We start from the raw sequence: 19,449 nt of genomic DNA on the forward strand, positions 1-19,449 counted from the left end.
GACACTAGTTGCAAAAATTCTTTCCCAATTTTCTGCTTCCCTCCTAATCTTGGCTGCATTGGATTTGTTTGTGCAAAAACTTTTCAATTTAATTATTATACATTTATATCACATATATATAATTTATATATTTGTTATATTATAATCACATATATTATTATATATAATATAACATATATAGTTTTATATTATGTATATTTATATTACTTATACATAATTTATATGTTTAAAAAATATCCATTTTGTACTTCATGATGTTCTTTGTCTCTTGTTTGATCAAAGATTTCTCCATTCTCCATAAATCTGACAAACACATTATTCCTTGCTTCCCTAATTTGTTTATAGTATCAATCTTTATACCTAGATCATGTATCCATTTGGACTTTATTCTTGTGTACAGTGTCAGGTGTTGGTCTATGCCCAGTTTCCATCACACTGTTATCTAGTTTTCCCTGCAATTTTTGTCAGACAGTGAGTTCTTATCCCAGAAGCTGGTCCTTGGATTTATCAAACAGTAGATTGCTATATTCATTGCCTACTGTGTCTTGAATACCTAACCTATTCCACTGGTCTAACCCTCTATTTCTTAGCTAGTACCAAGTGGTTTTGATGATTGCTGCTTTATAATGCAATTTGAATCTGGTAGGGCTAGGTCATCTTTCCTAGTATTTCTTTTCATTAGTTTCTTTGATATTCTGGATCTTTTGTTCTTCCACATGAATTTTGACATTATTTTTTTTGCTCTAGAAAATAATTACCTGATAGTTTGATTTGGTATCTCACTGAATAAGTAAATTAATTTAGGTAGAATTGTCATTTTTATTATATTAGCTCAGCCTACCCATGAGCACCACATGTTTTTCCACTTACTTAGATCTGACTTTATTTGTGCAAAAAGTGTTTTGTAATTGTGTTACTACAGTTCCTGGGTTTGTTTTGGCAAGTAGACTCCCAGATATTTTATAGTTTCTATGGTACCTTTAAATGGAATTTCTCTTTCTATCTCTTGCTATTGGGCTTTGTTAGTAATAAATAGAAATGCAGATGATTTATCTGGGTTTATTTTGTAACCTGCAACTTTGCCAAAGTTGTTTTATTATTTCAAGTAGTTTTTTACTTGATTCTCTGGAATGCTCTAAGTATATCATCATATCATCTTCAAAGAGTGATAACTTAGTTTCTTCTTTGTCTAGTCTAATTCCTTCAACTTTTTTCTTCTCTTATTGCTAAAGCTAACATTTCTAGTAACATATGGAATAACAGTGGTGATAATGAACATCCTTGTTTTATCCCTGATCTTATTGGAAATGCATCTAGCTTATCCCCATTTCATATAATGCTTGCTGATGATTTTAGGTAGATATTTCTTATTATTTTATGGAAAGTTTCATTTATTCCTGTGCTCTCCAGTGTTTTCAATAGGAATGGGTGTTGTATTTTGTCAAAAGCATTTTGTGAATCTATTGAGATAATCATGTGGTTTTTGTTAGTTTTGTTGTTGATATGATCAATAATGCTGATAGTTTTCCTAATATTGAACCAGCTCTGCATTCCTGGTATAAATCCTACCTGATCATAATGTATTATTCTTGTGATAAGTTGCTGTATTCTTTTTGCTAATAATATCTTACTTAAAATTTTTGCATCTATATTCATTAGAGAAATTGGTCTATAATTTTCTTTCTCTTTTTTCACACTTCCTGGTTTAAGTATCCAAATCATATTTGTATCATAAAAAGAATTTGGTAGGACTCCTTCTTCACCAATTTTCCCAAATAGTCTATATAGTATTAGAATTAACTGTTCTTTAAATGTTTGATAGAATTCACTTGTAAATCCATCTGGTCCTGGAGATTTTTTTCCTAGAGATTTCATTGATGACTTGTTCAATTTCTTTTCCTGAGATTGGATTATTTAAGTATTCAGCTTCCTCTTCTGTTAAACTGTGCAATTTATGTTTTTTAAAATATTCATCCATCTCATTTAGATTGTCAAATTTATGGGCATATAGTTGGGCAAAGTAATTCTAATTATTGTCTTAATTTCCTCCTCATTGGAGGTGAGTTCACCCATTTCATTTTTGATATTGCTAATTTGGTTTTTTTTCTTTCTTTTTTGAATCAAATTGACCAAAGGTTTATCAATTTTATTGGTTTTTTTCATAAAACCAACTCTTAGTTTTATTTATTAGTTCAATAGTTTTCTTAACTTCAATTTTATTAATCTCTCCTTTGGTTTTCAGTATTTCTAATCTGGTATTTACTTGGGGATTTTCAATTGGTTCTTTTTCTAGCTTTTTAAGATGCATGCCCAATTCATTGATCTCTTTTTTCTCTATTTTATTCACGTAGGCATTCAAAGATATAAAACTTCCCCTAAGAACTGCTTTTGCAGTTCAGAGAGGTTAATTGACTTCACTAAGATCACAAAGAAAATAAGTGACACAATCAGTTCTCTGTTTCCAAGTTCTCCGATTCCAAATCCAGTTGCCAACAATGGACATAATGGTGATAAACTGTGGTTGAAACCAACGCTGAAAATCAATGTCATGGGTCTTAGGACACAACCCCAGCTGATATTTGGGGTGCCCAGATAATCTGTTTTAAATTCTATACACCGTAGGTACACATCCCCTCAAAATTATATCTCCTGAGTCCCCACCAATGTGTTTACTTATACTAGTGAGTCCCCACCAATGTGTTTACTTTTACTGGTCAGCCTGGGGAAAAATTCAAAGTAAAGACATTTAATAAAATGTCATACTAAGAAAAATGGCAATGTAACATTCTCCCCCATAAACTTGCAACATACTTTTCCACAAATATGTACATCGTAATTGGGAAGAGTGGGCATGCATAGAGATCATACATGGAAACACATATGTGGGGAGGCATTCATATAGGAAACGTGTGTGTGTCTGTTTGTATGTAGTTGTTTTCATGTTGTCTATATATGCCACTCTTACTTCTGATTCTTCAAAACTATCCATCTCTTCTGGTAGTATCATCCTAGTGCTTCTTTGGGCCTGGTCCCTGCTGTGTTTGCACCTGAAGGTCACATGCCTTTGTTGGTTTCTGCTGGGCACTGCTTTTGCCTACCAATGTAGAAGCTTTAACGTCACCTTCCCACTGTCTCAACTTTAATCTGCTAGGGTGTGATGATTAGAAAGTCTCTGTCTTATTAGAGTACAGAGACTATGAGCCTTCACACTTAGTCAATAAAGCCAGACTCTTCTGGGCTAAGGTTGTCATTTCTTTTTAATCTTCTTTTTCTAGAAATGAGAACACATTCCTTTCACCAAAAAGCTATTTGATTTAGGGTTAGAAATTCCCAATAGCATCTCTAGCTTGGCATGCATTTGAATTTAAACAAAAGCAAAAGTTAAGAGGAGTTGTCTACCCACCCACCCACTCAACCTTGCTGCTACCACTGTGTGAAAGGAAATACTAAAGGAGATGTTCCGGAAGATAAAACCAAAGGCAATAATGAATCACGGAGGAGACTGGCATAGCTATTTTCTAAACCTACCCCTTCAAAGTCAGAGCCCAGACACAAAATAGTACCTGCAAAGAAAGGAGAGAAGTTATCCAAAGGGAAAAAGGAAAAATCTGACACCAGGAATGAGGAGAACAACCTATAGAAGGTGCTGGAGATATGAAATAAATTACATGGTAACTGATGATTGTGCAGTTTGAAATACCATTTTAATTAAGTTTTACAAAAAGGCAGAATTGCATAATACTTTTTAGAAAAAAATGCAAACCATAATCTTTTCATGTGTGTATATATATGCCTATAATGTCATATATATGTAGATATATACACACTCACATATATATATATATATACATATACACACACATATATATCTGATATTATCTGCAATGACAACCAAATTTTATAGTTTTAGGGCTTTATTTTGATCAATGGAAAATTGCCTATCAATATCAATAAAAAAGAGATTCAAACAAGTTTTGCACTGCTTTTAATGTTGTTGCATGCTGGTTAGAGCAACCCATCTTTTGCTAGAATCACAGTGTGGCCTATGAGAAAATATGTAGGTGAACAACACTTAAAGCTCTAAGGAACTTGTAGCCCAGTTGTAGTGGGCTGGAGTTTTCCCCCATCTTCTTTTTTAATATTGTGGGAAGGCATGCAAAAAGCTCATGTTTTTATATCTATGTTTCCCCAGATAGTGTCTACAGTCTATTACTGGGCCTTATCAGGACACATCTAAAAAAGACCTTAGTGCTGATAATATTTCTGGCAGAGGGTCCAGAACTTTCAGGTAACTCTCCATTTTCTATCATCAGGTCTAATTGGTTTTGACTCCACACATCATCATTCCCCCAGTATCCCCTATGACCTCCCTCTCCCCATCTCAGCTTCCTTTTGTACATTTTCTTCCCCCATTAGATTATTTATAAGCTCTTTGAGGGCAGAAACTGTCTCTTTTTCTTATTTGTATCCCTAGTGCTTAGCACAGAACCAGGCACATAGTAGATGTATAATAAATATTAAGCCTCAGAACTATGAATATGATCCTTCATGAGGGCAATGGGAAAGGCTGCTCACTGGTGGCATCTTAATGACAATTGTGATTCCTCAAATTTCCTATGCCTTTTAATGCTGGTGCTCTCCCCTGTTGATTATCTCCAGTTTATCTCCAATTACATCTTATTTGTATATAGTTGTTTTCATGTTTTCTCCCCGATTAGATTATAAGCACCTCGAGATCAGAATTGTCTTTCACCTTTCTTTGTATTTTCAGGGCTTAACATTGTATCTGGAACATAGCTGACACTTAATAAAAGCTCATTGACTGACTGACTGATTTTAGTGCTGTTTCCATACTGTCTCCCCTTACTACAGTTTTAAAGAAAAGAATTCATAATTCATTAGCTTCCTTCTCTCTCATTTTAAAAACAATTTTCAGACACAGCATGCAATTTTTGGAGCTAATTTATTCCATAATAGTGACTTATAGTCTTTAAAAACTATTTTTTTCCTAAAAATCAGTAGTCTAGAAAGGTTATGTCATGTAAGGAAAAGTAGGAAGAAAGGACAGTCATGTTCTGCAACTGAGTGTTCAAGATTAATTTACAAATCAGTAACTCAGCAGGACTATTGACCCTTTTCAGCATTCCCTTGAGTCAATAGTCAATACAAATCAGCTCAGGATATAGGGAGAACATACTACTTAATTAATCTTTTTTTTTCTCTGACTTTTAAAGAGGGCTGAATTAAGTGCACCTTTTTTTAAAATAGAAGATGCATTTTAGATTTTATTCATCCCCTGAATTGTACAAATCCCATTTTCATTACTGACTCACTGCTTGACTTTTTACCACTCACTTAACCTTTGTGTCTCCGACTCCACATTTTTAAAAGGATGATATTAACGTTGACCTCAATAATATAGTGGTGAGGAATAACCTATATTAACAATTTCAGAGCACTTTAGAGGTATAGAGCTCTGTATAAATCCTACATGAAATAATAATGACATATTATAATGGCAAAGCAACATGAAAGGAATTCTCATTTCAGAGCACCATGGAACTAAAGACAAAGGCATACTTCCTTTGTCTCTTCGTTTTGCTGTAAAATAACATGCGCATATCAGAATGCATAGACAATCTAAAGAAAACTGATTAGATCACTTTTTACCAAGCAGTGTATGGCAAGATTGATGCTTTGCAAAAATGCATTTCTGTATCGAGCTATGTCAGGTTTCCTCATTTCCCTTTGCCAGTTTTTGATTAAGAGGATGTAAGGTGATGGTGAGATAAATATGATGGTATTTATAGCTGCTAATAAAAAGAAGAAATCCTACCTACCTATTAACCATGAATTTGTTAGTCTTGTAAGTGGGTGGTTCAGAACAAAGAGAGAAGAAATTCACAAGAAAAAAGGAAGAGGTTTTTTTTACTTTCCAACACAGTTTGGTGGGGAAGTGGAGCCAATGAGAGAGTGTACATTTATATCTTAAATAATTTTCCAAAGTGCATGTGTGTACATATGTAAGAATCAAATGATCACTCACTATAACCCAGTTAAATTAACTGCCTTAACCAGGTGAGGACAACTCTCTTGAATTAATCAATTATTAAAAGGAATTTCAAAGGCAAAACAAGAGGTATATTTGGACTGTTGAGGAGACCTAGTCATACTTTATGAGGCTTATATAAGCTAGGTCTAATCAGGGTGATTCTAGTGGATGGCCTCTGAGTTAGTGCAAGTAGTTTCATTCAAGTCATTAAGAAGGAAAAATCATTTCAAGATGGAGGGAAAGGGGAGCACCTCTGTTTTCTTCAAGACACTTGATCTCAGCATAACCTTACAAATTTTGGAGGTTCAGGGTTTGGAATTCTCATTGGTGTCCTATCAGTGTCCCAGGGACAGGAGAGAATGGCAGAGGTGTCTGAAGTAGGAGCTAACAACAAACTGCATTATTGAGGAGTCCCACAGAAAACAGCAGTGTGCAAAAGGAGAATTTTGTAAGTACTTTATGATGAGGAGAAAGGAACTTCCACCAGCCAGGGGCTGTTTTTTGCCCCATTTTGCAATATGAGCTCTGTAAGCTTGACTCTGTGTGTAGTGGAGGGACTTTGGGCAGACTTACTATTTTGTGCCAGTTGTTCCTACTACTACATACTTTAGTAAATTGTTGTGTCATTTTTTTAGTAGTTTTGAACTCTTCATAACTTCACTTGGGGTTTTCTTAGCAAAGATACTGGAGTGATTTGCCATTTCCTTCTTCAGCTCATTTGACAGATGAAGAAACTGAGGCAAACAAGGTTAAGTGACTTGTCCAGGGTCACACAGCTATAAGTGTCTAAGGCCAGATTTGAACTCAGGAAGATGAATCTTCCTGAGTGCAGGACTAGCACTCTATCTGCTGTGCCACTTAGCTGCCCGTCTTAGTACATACACCTTTCTGAAAGCTAATTAAATCTGGCTGACTAATTAATACCACCTAAAAATCACCAGTAAGGAAACCATTAGAAAGACTCCCCCAATCCCTTTGGGTCATCCCCTACAACAAATGAGATTTGGAAGATTAAATCCAAAGCATGTGACAGACATAAAATCAGATCAAATGTCCTAAACCAGATTTTTTGAACTTAGTGTGAAAAAAGAAAATAAGTGAATAAGCCTATCAAATCATGGTTTACATCAAAGATTAGTTCAGGTTGCCTTAGTGTTCCTATAATGCTGCATGGTGAAGCAGCAATTGTTTCTAGCCTTCCCTTTGGTACCTACCAGAAGACTTACGGCATATCAGTCTTCTAAGCTGCCTGAAGTAAGTGGATGTCAATCCTGTACGCATCTCTCCCTTATAGGTGGGCACCTAACATACTTAAATTTGGGAGCTTATTTGAGTGACACATTTATAAACTAGCAAATTCATAGTAAATGGCCAGTTAGTTTTGGGGTTTGGTTGTTGTGTAAACTAGAATCTGCAAATAACATAGAAATGAAAGTGAATAATTAAAGAAATATAGTACCAGCAATATTGTTTTAAGGACAATTTTGGGTGAATATGTTATTTTGACTATTATAAATACCCCAATTAACTATAAAGAACATATGAAGAAAGATGTTATCTGCATCCAGAGAAAGAACTGAAAAATAGAATTATGTATAGGATAATTTTACATAGATAAACCTATTTGTGTCTCATGGTAGCCATCTCTAAGGCAGAGGGGAGGAGGGAAGAAAAAAAAGAAAAAAGATTTATATGGTAACTTTATTACATATTTAAAAGGAATAGCAAATTATACATAATAGATTTGCAGTTTCATGTGCAATCATCTTTTTTATTTTACTGTGTTATGAAAATGCTTGTTTTATTCCATAAATTACAAATAAAGTTTTAAAAAAAGAAACACAATTCTAAATTCTGAGTGCTTTAGCCATGGGTGAAAATGTCTCTGTATTTTAAGTTCTTTGCCTCTCTGTCAAGAGGCAAGTAGCATGCATGTTTCATCTTCATTCTTTCGGACTTGTGGTTTATCAGAGAACTTTTAAAGTCTTTCCAAATTGTTTTGCTGTTATAAAAAAATTGTTCTAGTTCTGATCATTTCACTGCATTAGTTCATAAAGCTCTCTCCAGTTTCTTCAGAAATTGACTTCCTATGGCAAAACATATTATTGTATTATATTCATATACCACAATTTGTTTAGACATTCCCCAGTAAGAAGACACCCTTTTCCCTTTAGTTTCCAATTTGGGGTTACTATTTATGTTCATAAAAATCATTTTCCTCTCTATTTGGTTTCTTTGGGGTATAGGCCTAGTGATTATACATTTGAGTCAAAGGACACGCACAGTTTGATAACTTTTGGGGCATAATTCCAAATTACTTTCCAGAATAGCTAGACCAATTCACAGCTTCACCAATAGTACACTAGAGTACCCACTTTCCCATAGCTACTCCAATATTTTTCATTTTCTTCTTTTGTCATATTAGTTTGATAGGTTTACAGTCAAACCTTAATGCTGCTTTAATTTGTATTTCTCTAGTTATTAGTGATTTAGACTTTAGAACATTTTTTTCATGTGAACTTCTTGCTTTGAAAACTACCTATTCATGTCCTTTAACTATTTGTCTATTGGGGAATCATTCTTAGTCTCACAAATTTGAACCTTATGTACTTTAATGAGGGAAACTTGTTGCCAAGCTCCCCACCCAACTCCCAGTTATATTCTTCCCTTCTAATTTTCATCTCATTAGATTTATGTAAAGATTTTCATTTTATGTAGTCAAAATTGTTCATTTTATCTTGATCCTTTCTATAAACTTGTTTAATAATGAACTCTTCCCTTATCTATAAATCTGAAATGAATTTCTTCCCCACTTTTCTAATGTTAAGGATGTGACTTCTATATCTAAATTATATATCCATTGGAGATTATCTTGATATACATTGTGAGGTATTGGTCTAAATCTATTTTCTGCCAGGCTCCTGTCCAGTTTTTCCAGCACTTTTGTAAACATTGAGTCTTTACCCCACCAACCAGTGTCTTTGAATTTATCAAAATTTATCAAAAACTATGTTACTATATTTGCTTCCAAATGTTGTGCTTCTTTTTTTAATCAATACCAAATAATTTTAATGATCACTACTTTGTAATACAGCTTGAGATATTGTACTGATAGATTCCGTTCCTTCCCACTTTTTTTCACTATTACCCTTGAGATTCTTGACCTTTTTGTTTCTCCACATGAATTTCATTATTATTTCTTTCTAGCTCTATAACATATTCCTTGGAAAGTTTGACACAGTATTGAATAAGAAAATTAATTTAGGTAATATTGCCATTTTTACTGTATTGTCTCAATCTACCTGTGAGCAATTAATGTTTCTCCAATAATTTAGGTCTTTATTTCTGCAAAGAATGTTTATACTTAGAGTCATATAGTCCCTTGGTGAATCTTAGAAGATAATCTATAGCTTCTATAGTTACTTTGAATGGAGTCTTTCTTTCTAACCATTTTTTGCTGGGTTTGTTGATTTTACATGTATACAAACATGATATCTCATTTTTCAGTTGGTTGCAACTCTTCATGACCACATTTGTTGTTGTTGTCCAGTCATGTCCAACTCTCCCTGACCCCATTTGGGATTTCCTTGGCAGACATACTGGAGTGGTTTGCCATTTCCTTCTGCAGCTCATTTTATAGATGAGGAAACTGAGACAAACAGTGTTAAGTGACTTGCCCAGGGTCACACAACTAGTGTCTGAGGCCAGATTTGAACTCAAGAAGAAAAGCCTTCCTGAATCCAGGCCCAGCCTTTTATCCACTGCACCACCTAGCTACATACATATATACACACAGAAGCATATATACACATATATAACTGCTAATGATTTACGTGGGTTTGTCTTATACCCCAAAATTATTTCAATTGGTTTTTTAGTTGATTCTGTAAGGTTCTCTATTATACTATCATGTCATCTATAAAAAGTAAAAAAATTGTTATCTCCTTACCTGTGCTTAATTCCCTAAATTTCTTTTTTTTTTTTTATTGCTATAGCTAGCATTTCTGGTGCGATATTCAACCTTTGTATAGGTATCTTTGTTTAACCCCTATTCTTATTGTAAAAGGCTTCTAACTTCTCTCCATTACATATGATGTTTGCTCTTGACTACAGATAACTACTATTTACTATATTAAGGAAAGATTCATTTACTCCTATGATTTCTAGAATTTTTAATAGAAATGACCGTTGGATTTTGTCCAAAAGGCTTTTAAGTAACTATTGAAGTAATCATGTTTCATTCATATTATATTAAAATGGTTCCTTATATTTGTAGTCATCCATGAGTTGAACCAGAACTCCATTACTGGTATAAACCCAATCTGGTAACAGTGTATCCTCCCTCTAATATGTTACTGTTGCCTACTTGTTTCTATTTAAACATTTTTACTTAAAATAGGGTATCAGTCTGTACTTTTCTTGCTCTACTTTGTCTCTTCTTGACTTAGGTATCAAGACCGTATTTATATCATACTTTTGAAAGATTGGAATTTGGGAGACTGGAAGAGCATTTTCTTATGCTGCATTTTATGTATTATTGGAATGAATTTTTTTTGATTATTTCATCAGATTCACTTGTGATTCTGTCTGGTCCTGGAGTTTTTTTCACTGGATGTTCATTTATATTTTATTCAATTTCTTTTTCTAAAGTCGGGTTACAGTCAATTTGTTTCTTTCATTAGCCTGCATATTTTATATTTTTTGTTAAGTATTCCACTACTTTTACGTTTCTGTCAATGCCAAGTTAACAGTCACTCATGAATAGAGAATGTTCTCCTTCCTAGGGAGAGAAGGGGAGAGACAACATTCCAGAAAGGGATCCGCGATGTCGACAAGACCAGGGCTGTCCGATGTCGGCGAGCAAACGCACAAAGTAAAGGTAATAATACGCGGTGACCTAGATGCCCACCCCAAAGGGGAATGTTCAGACTTCAATTGTATCACTAAGACTTACTGGGATGGTCGTAATGACCACCTTTAACAGCAAGAAGTACAAGGAAGAGGGGAGTAGCGCTGTATATTATTGCCATGAGAAAATCTGGAAACCAGAAGGAATAAGCAGGTGTGGGCAGGTGGATGAGGATGGGCAGAGGACAGCCCAGGAGCCAGGGCGTCGAAGCAGGTCCTCCTTAGTCGCAATGCCTTCCCTCACAGACCACGTCCGAAGGCTCCCGGGTGTATCTCGTGGTTTGTTCGCACGTGCTCTTTCCACTAGATCCCTGGGGGAGCGAGGGTTGTCTCTGGCCCCTTGTTTTGCATCCCCAGCGCTTAGCGCAGTACTTGGCACATGCTAGACACTTCCATGTTTGTTGATCAGACTTGACCCCCTGGGGAGTTACGCGGTTCATTACAGACACCTGCCGCTCAGCTTGGCAGGGCGCCGGCGGTGCAAACCAATGGGAAGTGTGAGATTCTCCGCCTAGGCGGGGGGTGGAGCAGACACCACGCTTCCGTTGGCCAGGCACCCTGCGGGAGTTTGTGCTCGGTCGAACTCCCAGGGGCTGTGTTCTCTCCCCTCCCCCACCGCCTTGTGCAATTGGGCCCCGGCGAGGGAGGGCCCGGCGGGGGAGGGCCCGGGCGAGGGAGGGCTCCGCCGGATGGCACTACGGCACCGTCTCCGCCCTCTTCCCCGCCCCCTTCCTCCCTTGCTCCTCCCTCCCCTTGGAGGACAGCTGGAGCCGCCGCTGGCCTCGGGGGGTACCTCCTCCGGCCCCGCCGTCCGCGTCCCCTGCAGGTGGGTGCTTGCCTGGGGGTGGCCCCTGAGCGGCCCACGTCTCCGCTCCCGGGACTGTGGGCCTGTGCCGCGGAGGTGGGGCCGCCGCCGGCGGCATCCCCCGCCCTTCCTCCCGCCCTGACGCCGCCGGGCTTTTTCCTCGGTGGGGGCTCCCTCCTACGGGCCTGCCAGTCCCCGCCCGGCTCCGGCCCTTAGCCGAGGCCAGACGAGAGCGTGTGTGAGGTCCTGGCCTGCCTCTGTCGCAGGCCAGGGGGGTGGCCGAGGGGGAAAGAAGGCCAGGAGCAGCTGGGGGTCGGGGAACCCGGAGGCGAGAAAAGAGAGATTGCGGCGAGTGCCGCAGGAGAAAGAAACTGCTTAAAGGCCGTAGTCTAGACCGCCCTCCGCCGTGCCCCCACCCCCGCGGGGCTGGAGAAGGGGCGGGCCCCCTTGTGGCCCGTAAGTGGTTGCTCCAGGGTCAGGCCCGCCCCGCTCCTCCCCGCCCCCGATCAGAGAGGGCCTCGGCCTGCACGCGCCCAGCTTCCCCCTGACCTTGACCGCCGCTCCGCTCTAGGTGGAGCGTGGTAGGCGCGTGCTGAGCCCCGGAGCCCCGCCCCGGAGCCCCGCCCCGAAGGAGGACCGGCAGGAGAGGTAGCGCTGCTGGCCCTGCCCGGGGCAGTGGGGATGGGGAGGGCAGCCCCGTGCTGGCGGCGGGCTTTCTGGGCCTGCTCGCCCGTGGTACCTTCAGAGAATTGTTTTATTAGTTTCATTTGTTTATACATCACCTTCCTCCCCGCACCCCTCCCGGTATTTCTCCTTCCCCGAGAGTCGTCATTTAAAAAGCAAAACGATTCAAAGCTGGGAGAAGAAACCAGCTTTAGATGGCGTTTATTGAGTGCTTGCCCTGAGCTGAACGTTGGAGGTACAAAGAAATGGACGGCAAACCCAAAACCCGCCCGGACCGGCCTTGCGGGCGCTTCCGCTCCGGTCCCCGGGGGCGTTCCGGTGGAGTGCAGGTCGGCAGGCCGGGCCCCGGGGCACGGGCCCCGAGGAAGGAGCCGCCCCCCGCCCTTCCCGGCCCGGGCAGCTGTGCCGGGGGTGTTTGTTGTGTCTTTCTCGTTCTGCACGCTTCGTTTGGTGTCAGTCAGGTCCGCTTCATCTCACAGAGCCTCCCTGCCCGGCATCCTTTATGTTCGTATTGGTATTTTTTTCACCAACTACGTTGTCATCCATTTAGAGGGCTTCCAGGGAGGAACCCGAGCGGGAACTGCCGAAGTGTGCTGGAGGCGCGTGTGCCTGGCCCGGCCCTCTGCCACACCAAGTGGCCTCTCCCTCACTTGTTTTCAAAGCTACAAAGTAACTTTCTATTACGTTACACACCACGATTTGTTTCCTTGGGGGGGAGGGGGATTGTTTTGTTTTTGCTGATAATGTTTTGGTGTGTAAGGGATCTTAGTTTGACCTCCTCAGGGTATATGCTTGGGGTAGGATCTGTGGGACCAAGGGTTTGGCTATTTTAGTCATGTTCTTACCATGTCTCTACTGCCTTTCCCTTTTAACTGAACCTCACTAACTGCTTGCAGAAGGCAGGAAGCTTTGTAAAAGACAATGTTGAGTTTTTGTGAAATGCAACTTTTATTGGGCGTTTGAGCAGTGTGTGCTGAGAATTTGGACAGTCCTGGCTCCTGATCTTCCTTAAGTAATTTTGCTGAGTCTCATTTTCCTTCTTTATAAAATGGGAATGACAATATTCATGCTACCTACTTCACAAGGTTGTTTTGAGGGAAACACTTTACAAAACTTTATGCGCTGAAGACATTGGATCATAAAGTTTCATGGTGGTGAGTCAAGTAGTATGGAAAGAACGCTGCATTTGGAGACAGAAGACCAGGTTTAAATTTAGGTTCTAGGGAAATAACTACTCTGTATTGAGATTTCCTTATCTGTAAAATGATTTTAGTGCCGTTTCCTACAAAAGTTGATATAAAGCAGTTGCCACAAGAGGAAAAGGGAATTTTCAGTTGTTTAATCAAGTCATCCAAAGGCTGGTAGCTAGTTGCCTTCCTTCTTGAGACAATCACATAAGGAAGCATTTACCAATAGTTCTTTTCTCTAAGACAGCCTTCTAAAAAAGGTGACATTAGCTTTATTATTTGCCCTTTTCTTCCTCTCACCTGAGAGAAAGAACACATCATTTGAAAATCAAAGAATCACGCAGGGATTTGTTAAATATATCCCTACATTAGCCTGACTTTTTGAGAAAGGCAAGTCTATAAGTTCCCCTTACTTGATGAGAAGTTTTACCTGAAGTAACTAAAAGTAGAGAAAGATACTCTCCTAAATATTATGCCAATAAATTTCTTGTATATCCTTTGTATACTTTAACTGTTATTTTGTTCAGAAAACCAGATATATTAGAAAAAGGGAATCACACGTGTATGTATGGAAATTGTGAATGAATAATGCTTATATATACATACATGTAAATACATATATGTATTTCTTTGTACACTGATTTAGTTGAAAAAATCAGCCTCAGTAGTTTCTTATTCATCATTGACCTATAATTCCTATAGATATGGCCTTCATTTTTGTTAAAAACTATGAGCACGTGAATTAGTCCCCCTCATAGGTCAGGGTGAAGAAGTGATACTCCATTATATATGAGGGAAGGACCGAAGTCCTACTTTCAAACTAATACTTCCTTCTAGGACCTGTATTAGCAGAGGTCTTGGATACCAGAGGCACCACTAACCTGGCAGAATATACACCAATTGGAATTGCCTTGGGCATAAATCATATCTGTGTGCCTCCATCTTGACAGTTGACTGGCCCCAGTAATTTATCTCATGTTGAGTTGTTTTTCAGTCATGCCCAACTCAGTGACACCATTTGAGGTTTCCTTGGCAAAGAGACTGGAGTGATTTGCCATTTCCTTCTCCAGCTCATTTTACAGCTGAGGAAAATGAAGCAAACAAGGTTAAGTGACTTGCCTAGGGTAACAGAGCTAGTAAGTGTCTGAGGCCAGATTTGAACTCAGGAAGAGGAGTCTCCCTACCATTCTATCATCTGCCACCTATCTGCCCCATTTCATGTTACTAATGATAATTTGTATGCCAGAAGTAGCATGAAACTCATCCAGGAAACAGACAGTTGGAAGAGCACAATATACAAGTCAGCTAGGTAGTAAAAGTTTGGGCACTGATGGATAGCACAAGGGCTGTTCTTTGACCATCAGTAATTGGAGAATGTCTGATAAAGTTATGTTTTAAATAGGATAGGTTAGCTCATCCTTTAAAGGAGCCTCACTTTGAATCACCTTGTAAAGTAAAAATTATTTTTCAGTGTGACTTTCAGTGTTTGTTTTTTCAGTTGACAAGCATATATTTTGTCTCTTCAACTACTCCATTTTTAAAAGAAAAAATAAAGTCCTTGTAATGAATATACCTAGTCAAGCAAAACAATCCTTACATTGACCATGTCCAAATAATTATCTGAGTCTATACCCTGAGTCCTTTCACTTCTGTCTCAGGAAGTGGCTCACATATTTCATCATGAGGCCTCTGGAATTGTGAATAATCACTGCATTGATCACAGATCTTAAATCTGTATTTAGAATATTGCTATTCAGAAGAGTGTTGAGGTTAGCCAAAAAGACTCATGAGAACTGATTATTAAATATAACTCAGAAATTGACAAATGCTACAAATAAGGACTTTGTTGTTTTATTAATTGTCTCAATTCAAGAAAGTGATGGAGAAAATGTTTATAGTACAGATTAAACTTTAGAGTGTGTCTTGTGTACAAATTCCCCCTTCCCCCTCCTGGAGGTAGGTGTTAAATATTTACCACTGTACCTATGTTGTTTGTTGTATTATTTGTTCTCTTTCTGCTCGCTTGGCTGTGTATCGATTCATACAAGGTTTTATAAGTTTCTATGAAGTTGTCCTCTTTATCATTTCTTGTGGCACAGTAGTGTTCAGTTACATTTGTAAGGTGTGTGTGTGTGTGTGTGTGTGTGTGTGTGTGTATGTGTGTATGTATTTTGCTTATTTAGCTTATGTGTATCCACATGAGTGTGTCTATATGTGACTTGCAGGAAGGCATAAATAGAAGATAACTCTAGAGTTTTTTCCTCCCACCCTTCTATCCAAGGGAGCTTAAAATCTAGCTACAGACCCCTTGGTTAAGAACCCTGCTCTAGGCAGATTTCAGAAAAACCTGGAAAGACTTACATGAACTGAGGCTGAGTGAAGTGAGCAGACCCAGGAGAACATTGTGCACAGTGACAGCAACATTGTGATGACCGGCTTTGATAGACTTAGCTCTTCTCAGCAATGCAGTGATCTAAGACAGATCCAAAAGACTCATGATGGAAAATGCTATCCACATCCAGAGAAAGAACTATGGAGTCTGAATGTACATGGAAGCATGCTATTTTTCTCTCTTTTTTTCTTTTTCATGGTTTTTCTCTTTTGTTCTGATTTTTTCATAACATGAGTAATGTGGAAATGTGTTTAATATGATCGTACATGTATAGCCTATAACATCAGATTGGGGAGGGGGAAGGGACAAAAAAATTTGGAACTCAAAATCTTATAAAAATAAATGTTGAACACTATCTTTACATGTAGCTGGAAAAAATAAAATGGAAAAATGGAAAAAATTAAGTGGGGGGAGGGGAGAAGAATCCCTACTCTAACCTCTTCTAGGATTTTATCTTCCCTACATTTGTTACATTGTGTATAACTCATATTATTTTAAATATTTGGGTTCATGTTTTATCTCTCCTACTAGATTGAAAAAAGTACCCATTTGACAGATGAAATGCAAAGCTCTATAGTAAGTTAGATACCCAAAGATAACTAAAATGTGGCATCTGTTGCTCTCATGGAGTTTACAATCTGGTGAAGACTGGGGGAGAAGGAAGAGGCAGGAAACAGGACACATACACTAAGATGCAGTGCTGTACAATAAATGCCTACATAGAGATAGGAAATATCTGTATGTATAGAATACAGCGTGATGAGTATAAAAGGATTTTGCAAAGTAATTGAGGTATTCAGAAAAGGTGTTCTAGAAAAAGAAACATTTGAAATAGGTCATGAAGGATGGGTAGGATGTAGAAGAAGACAGGGTTATTCTTGTAACTGGAATGCTTTATGCAAAAATATGAATCAGTCAATCAACTGATCGGTCAAAAGCCCTGAAGTGCTTCCTATGTGTCACACACTGTAGGTGCTGGGGGTGTAAAGGACAGAGGTGTACCTTCATAGTGCCTAAGAAATCCTAGTGAGTGCTTGTTGAATGAGTAGCAACCAAAGAAATGTGTTTTCTGATATGTCCATTACATTTTTCCTCCCTTCAAGAATTATTAAGGAAATCCTGATGAGTCTGCTCCATTTTGCAACTAGACATCAGATTCTTCAAGTGCTTTGTGAATTGGGATTGAACACTCGTCCAGCCCATAAAACCTTAAAGACTTGTGTAGCAATGTCTCATCCAAGTTCAAGTAAGAGAACTTTATAACTCTTCAGTGCATTTCATCTTCCACATGAGTTTTGAAAGATATGAAAATTATGATTGTTTATCAGGGAAATTCGGGAAGCATTTATCAAGGACCTGTTGTGTGCCAGGCACTGTGCTTAGCTCTAGTGATTGAAAAAGAGGCAGAAGACACTGCCTGCCCTCCTGGAGCTTACAATCTCATGAGGTTTAATGGTAAAAAACTGGCCCTAGAAAATATAGGCATCCTTGTTTTCATAGCCTTCATGTGACTCTTTCTGTGCTTTATATCATCCTGACCACCCCACACCCCCCAGAGCCCAAAAACCTGTTTTCAGTCATTTATACCTTGATGCAATTTTAATTCATTGTGTTGAATTTAATACCTTTTTTCTAAGTGTGAAATGAAAGCCAGTTAAGGAATTTCTGGTGTCAGTAGAGAGGCATTGGGAAGGGATTTTAATCGCCCTTCAAGGTTAAGGAATTTGCCAGGGTACCTACTCTCAGTCCTATGTTCCTTCTATCATATTATTTCCCAAAGTTTTTGTTGTTTTTTTAATCAACTGAGAAATGTATTTTTGTTTAAGATTTTATGGTTCTTTCACATAACTAAATTTGAAACCTAGTGGTCAAAGAATCAAATAATTATTTTTTATTTTTTTAATGTGGTAATTTTTAATTAAATAATTTTTGAAAATTAATTTGATGTGGTAATTCATTTTTAATAGTAACAGCCTTTTAATAATCTGTTGATTACACAGCATGATCATGCTTTGGAAAGACTGACCTTCAAGGTTAAAGAGTTTTAAAATATCCTTATATTCTCATACTTTCTTGCCCCTCCACAAAAACCTAATCTCAGGATTGAGCATAGTATTGTTATCAGTCACAAACTATTCATGTAGAAAACATGGCCAGAGAAAGAAAACACAACAAAATTATAGCTTTTAAGTCTTTGAACACAAAGGAGTCTCTTTTAAAGAGGTTTTTGAATATTGATCTCACCTGCCCACGTTTACTAAATCTTGCAAGTTACAGAATAAGCCTTTTTTCTCCAGAATATACTTTAAATAGTTTTCATTTTTGCTCTCCAAACACTAGGAACATTCATTCAGTGTTTATGATTTACTTAATAGTATTTGAATATAGTATTTGAATAGTATTTGAATACTTAATAGTATTTGAATATATCCTTGTAGACAATTAGTAGCTAAGTATTGTTACCCTTTTAAAAATATTTTTAAAGTATTTACATATTTTCATATTGGCTTTCCTAGTCGGTACAGACTGCTTCAAGGAGATCAGTTATCCTCTATGTTAAACATTTGTAGTTTCAATGTAGCCATTTTTTTTAAAATGTCTTTTTCAGATGATTTCTCAAAGTTATGAATGTTTCAGCAAAGGGTTAAGGTGATTGGGACCAAAGTAGCATGAAGGACTAGATGAGCTATTTAAGTTTCTTCTAACCTAGTGATTTACAAAATGTAGTCCTTTCAGGGGATCTTTGGAGTAAATATTATTTCCTTAATAATTCTGAAACATTATCCATCTGTTAAAATATTCTTCCCTTTTCCAGCTACATCTCTCTGTAAGGCTGGATTGTCTTCACGTGATTCACCCAAAACAGTGAATCCCAAGACATTAAATACAGAAGCAGATATGAGAATCCAGCTGTCTTTTATGAAGCCAGACTTTAAAGATATTTGTGAAGATAGATGAAGCTGTGCCAGTCTTTTCACTAGTTTCTTTTCATTTTGAAAATATTTTCTCATAAAAATATTTTTCTCACATAAAATTTGCAAAAATAGTTAATGTATAATGGTTTTCTTTTGTCATTAAATGAATTAAATGTTTTAAATTTCTAATATTGATAGATATCTTGATGCTATTGTAAATATAGATATATGTAAATGAACACCTATCTTTAAATAATTTGAATTTAAATATATTTAAATAATAAATGTATATATATGTAAGTCACATAAAGAAAAGCTCTTTGGGAGCCTCAGAAGTTTTTAAGAGTGCTATTTAAAGGGGTCCTGAGACCAAAAATTTGAGAATAATTGCTTAGCCTTCTGCAATACTAAGCACATAGCTCCAGGACTACAGGAGGAGCTCATCTCCTTTCTCCTCTTGACAGTAAAGCAGGCATTTCCCTGTTATTTTTGTTGATTCACTGTAC

The 19,449-nt window shown here is 37.9% G+C and overlaps 1 protein-coding gene across 12 annotated transcripts in view; it reads left to right on the top strand.

Moving 5' to 3' along the window:
* The window catches only part of SIRT5 (sirtuin 5), a 117,919-nt gene that overhangs the window by 75,748 nt on the left and 22,722 nt on the right, over positions 1-19,449 (top strand). For 5 of the 12 annotated variants that reach the window (XM_072603870.1, XM_072603864.1, XM_072603867.1 and 2 more), the window contains 2 exons: positions 10,837-10,931; positions 17,132-17,274. In XM_072603870.1, coding sequence (XP_072459971.1) covers positions 17,151-17,274 — 124 coding nt within the window. In that variant the 5' untranslated portion in view covers positions 10,837-10,931; positions 17,132-17,150. Of the gene's footprint in view, positions 1-4,192; positions 4,289-10,836; positions 10,932-11,496; positions 11,787-12,248; positions 12,414-17,131; positions 17,275-19,449 lie in introns of those variants that run through there. The other 7 variants (XM_072603869.1, XM_072603863.1, XM_072603862.1 and 4 more) reach the window with 7 other exon arrangements.

Source organism: Notamacropus eugenii, chromosome 4, assembly GCF_028372415.1.
Source record: "Notamacropus eugenii isolate mMacEug1 chromosome 4, mMacEug1.pri_v2, whole genome shotgun sequence".
NCBI lineage: Eukaryota > Metazoa > Chordata > Mammalia > Diprotodontia > Macropodidae > Notamacropus > Notamacropus eugenii.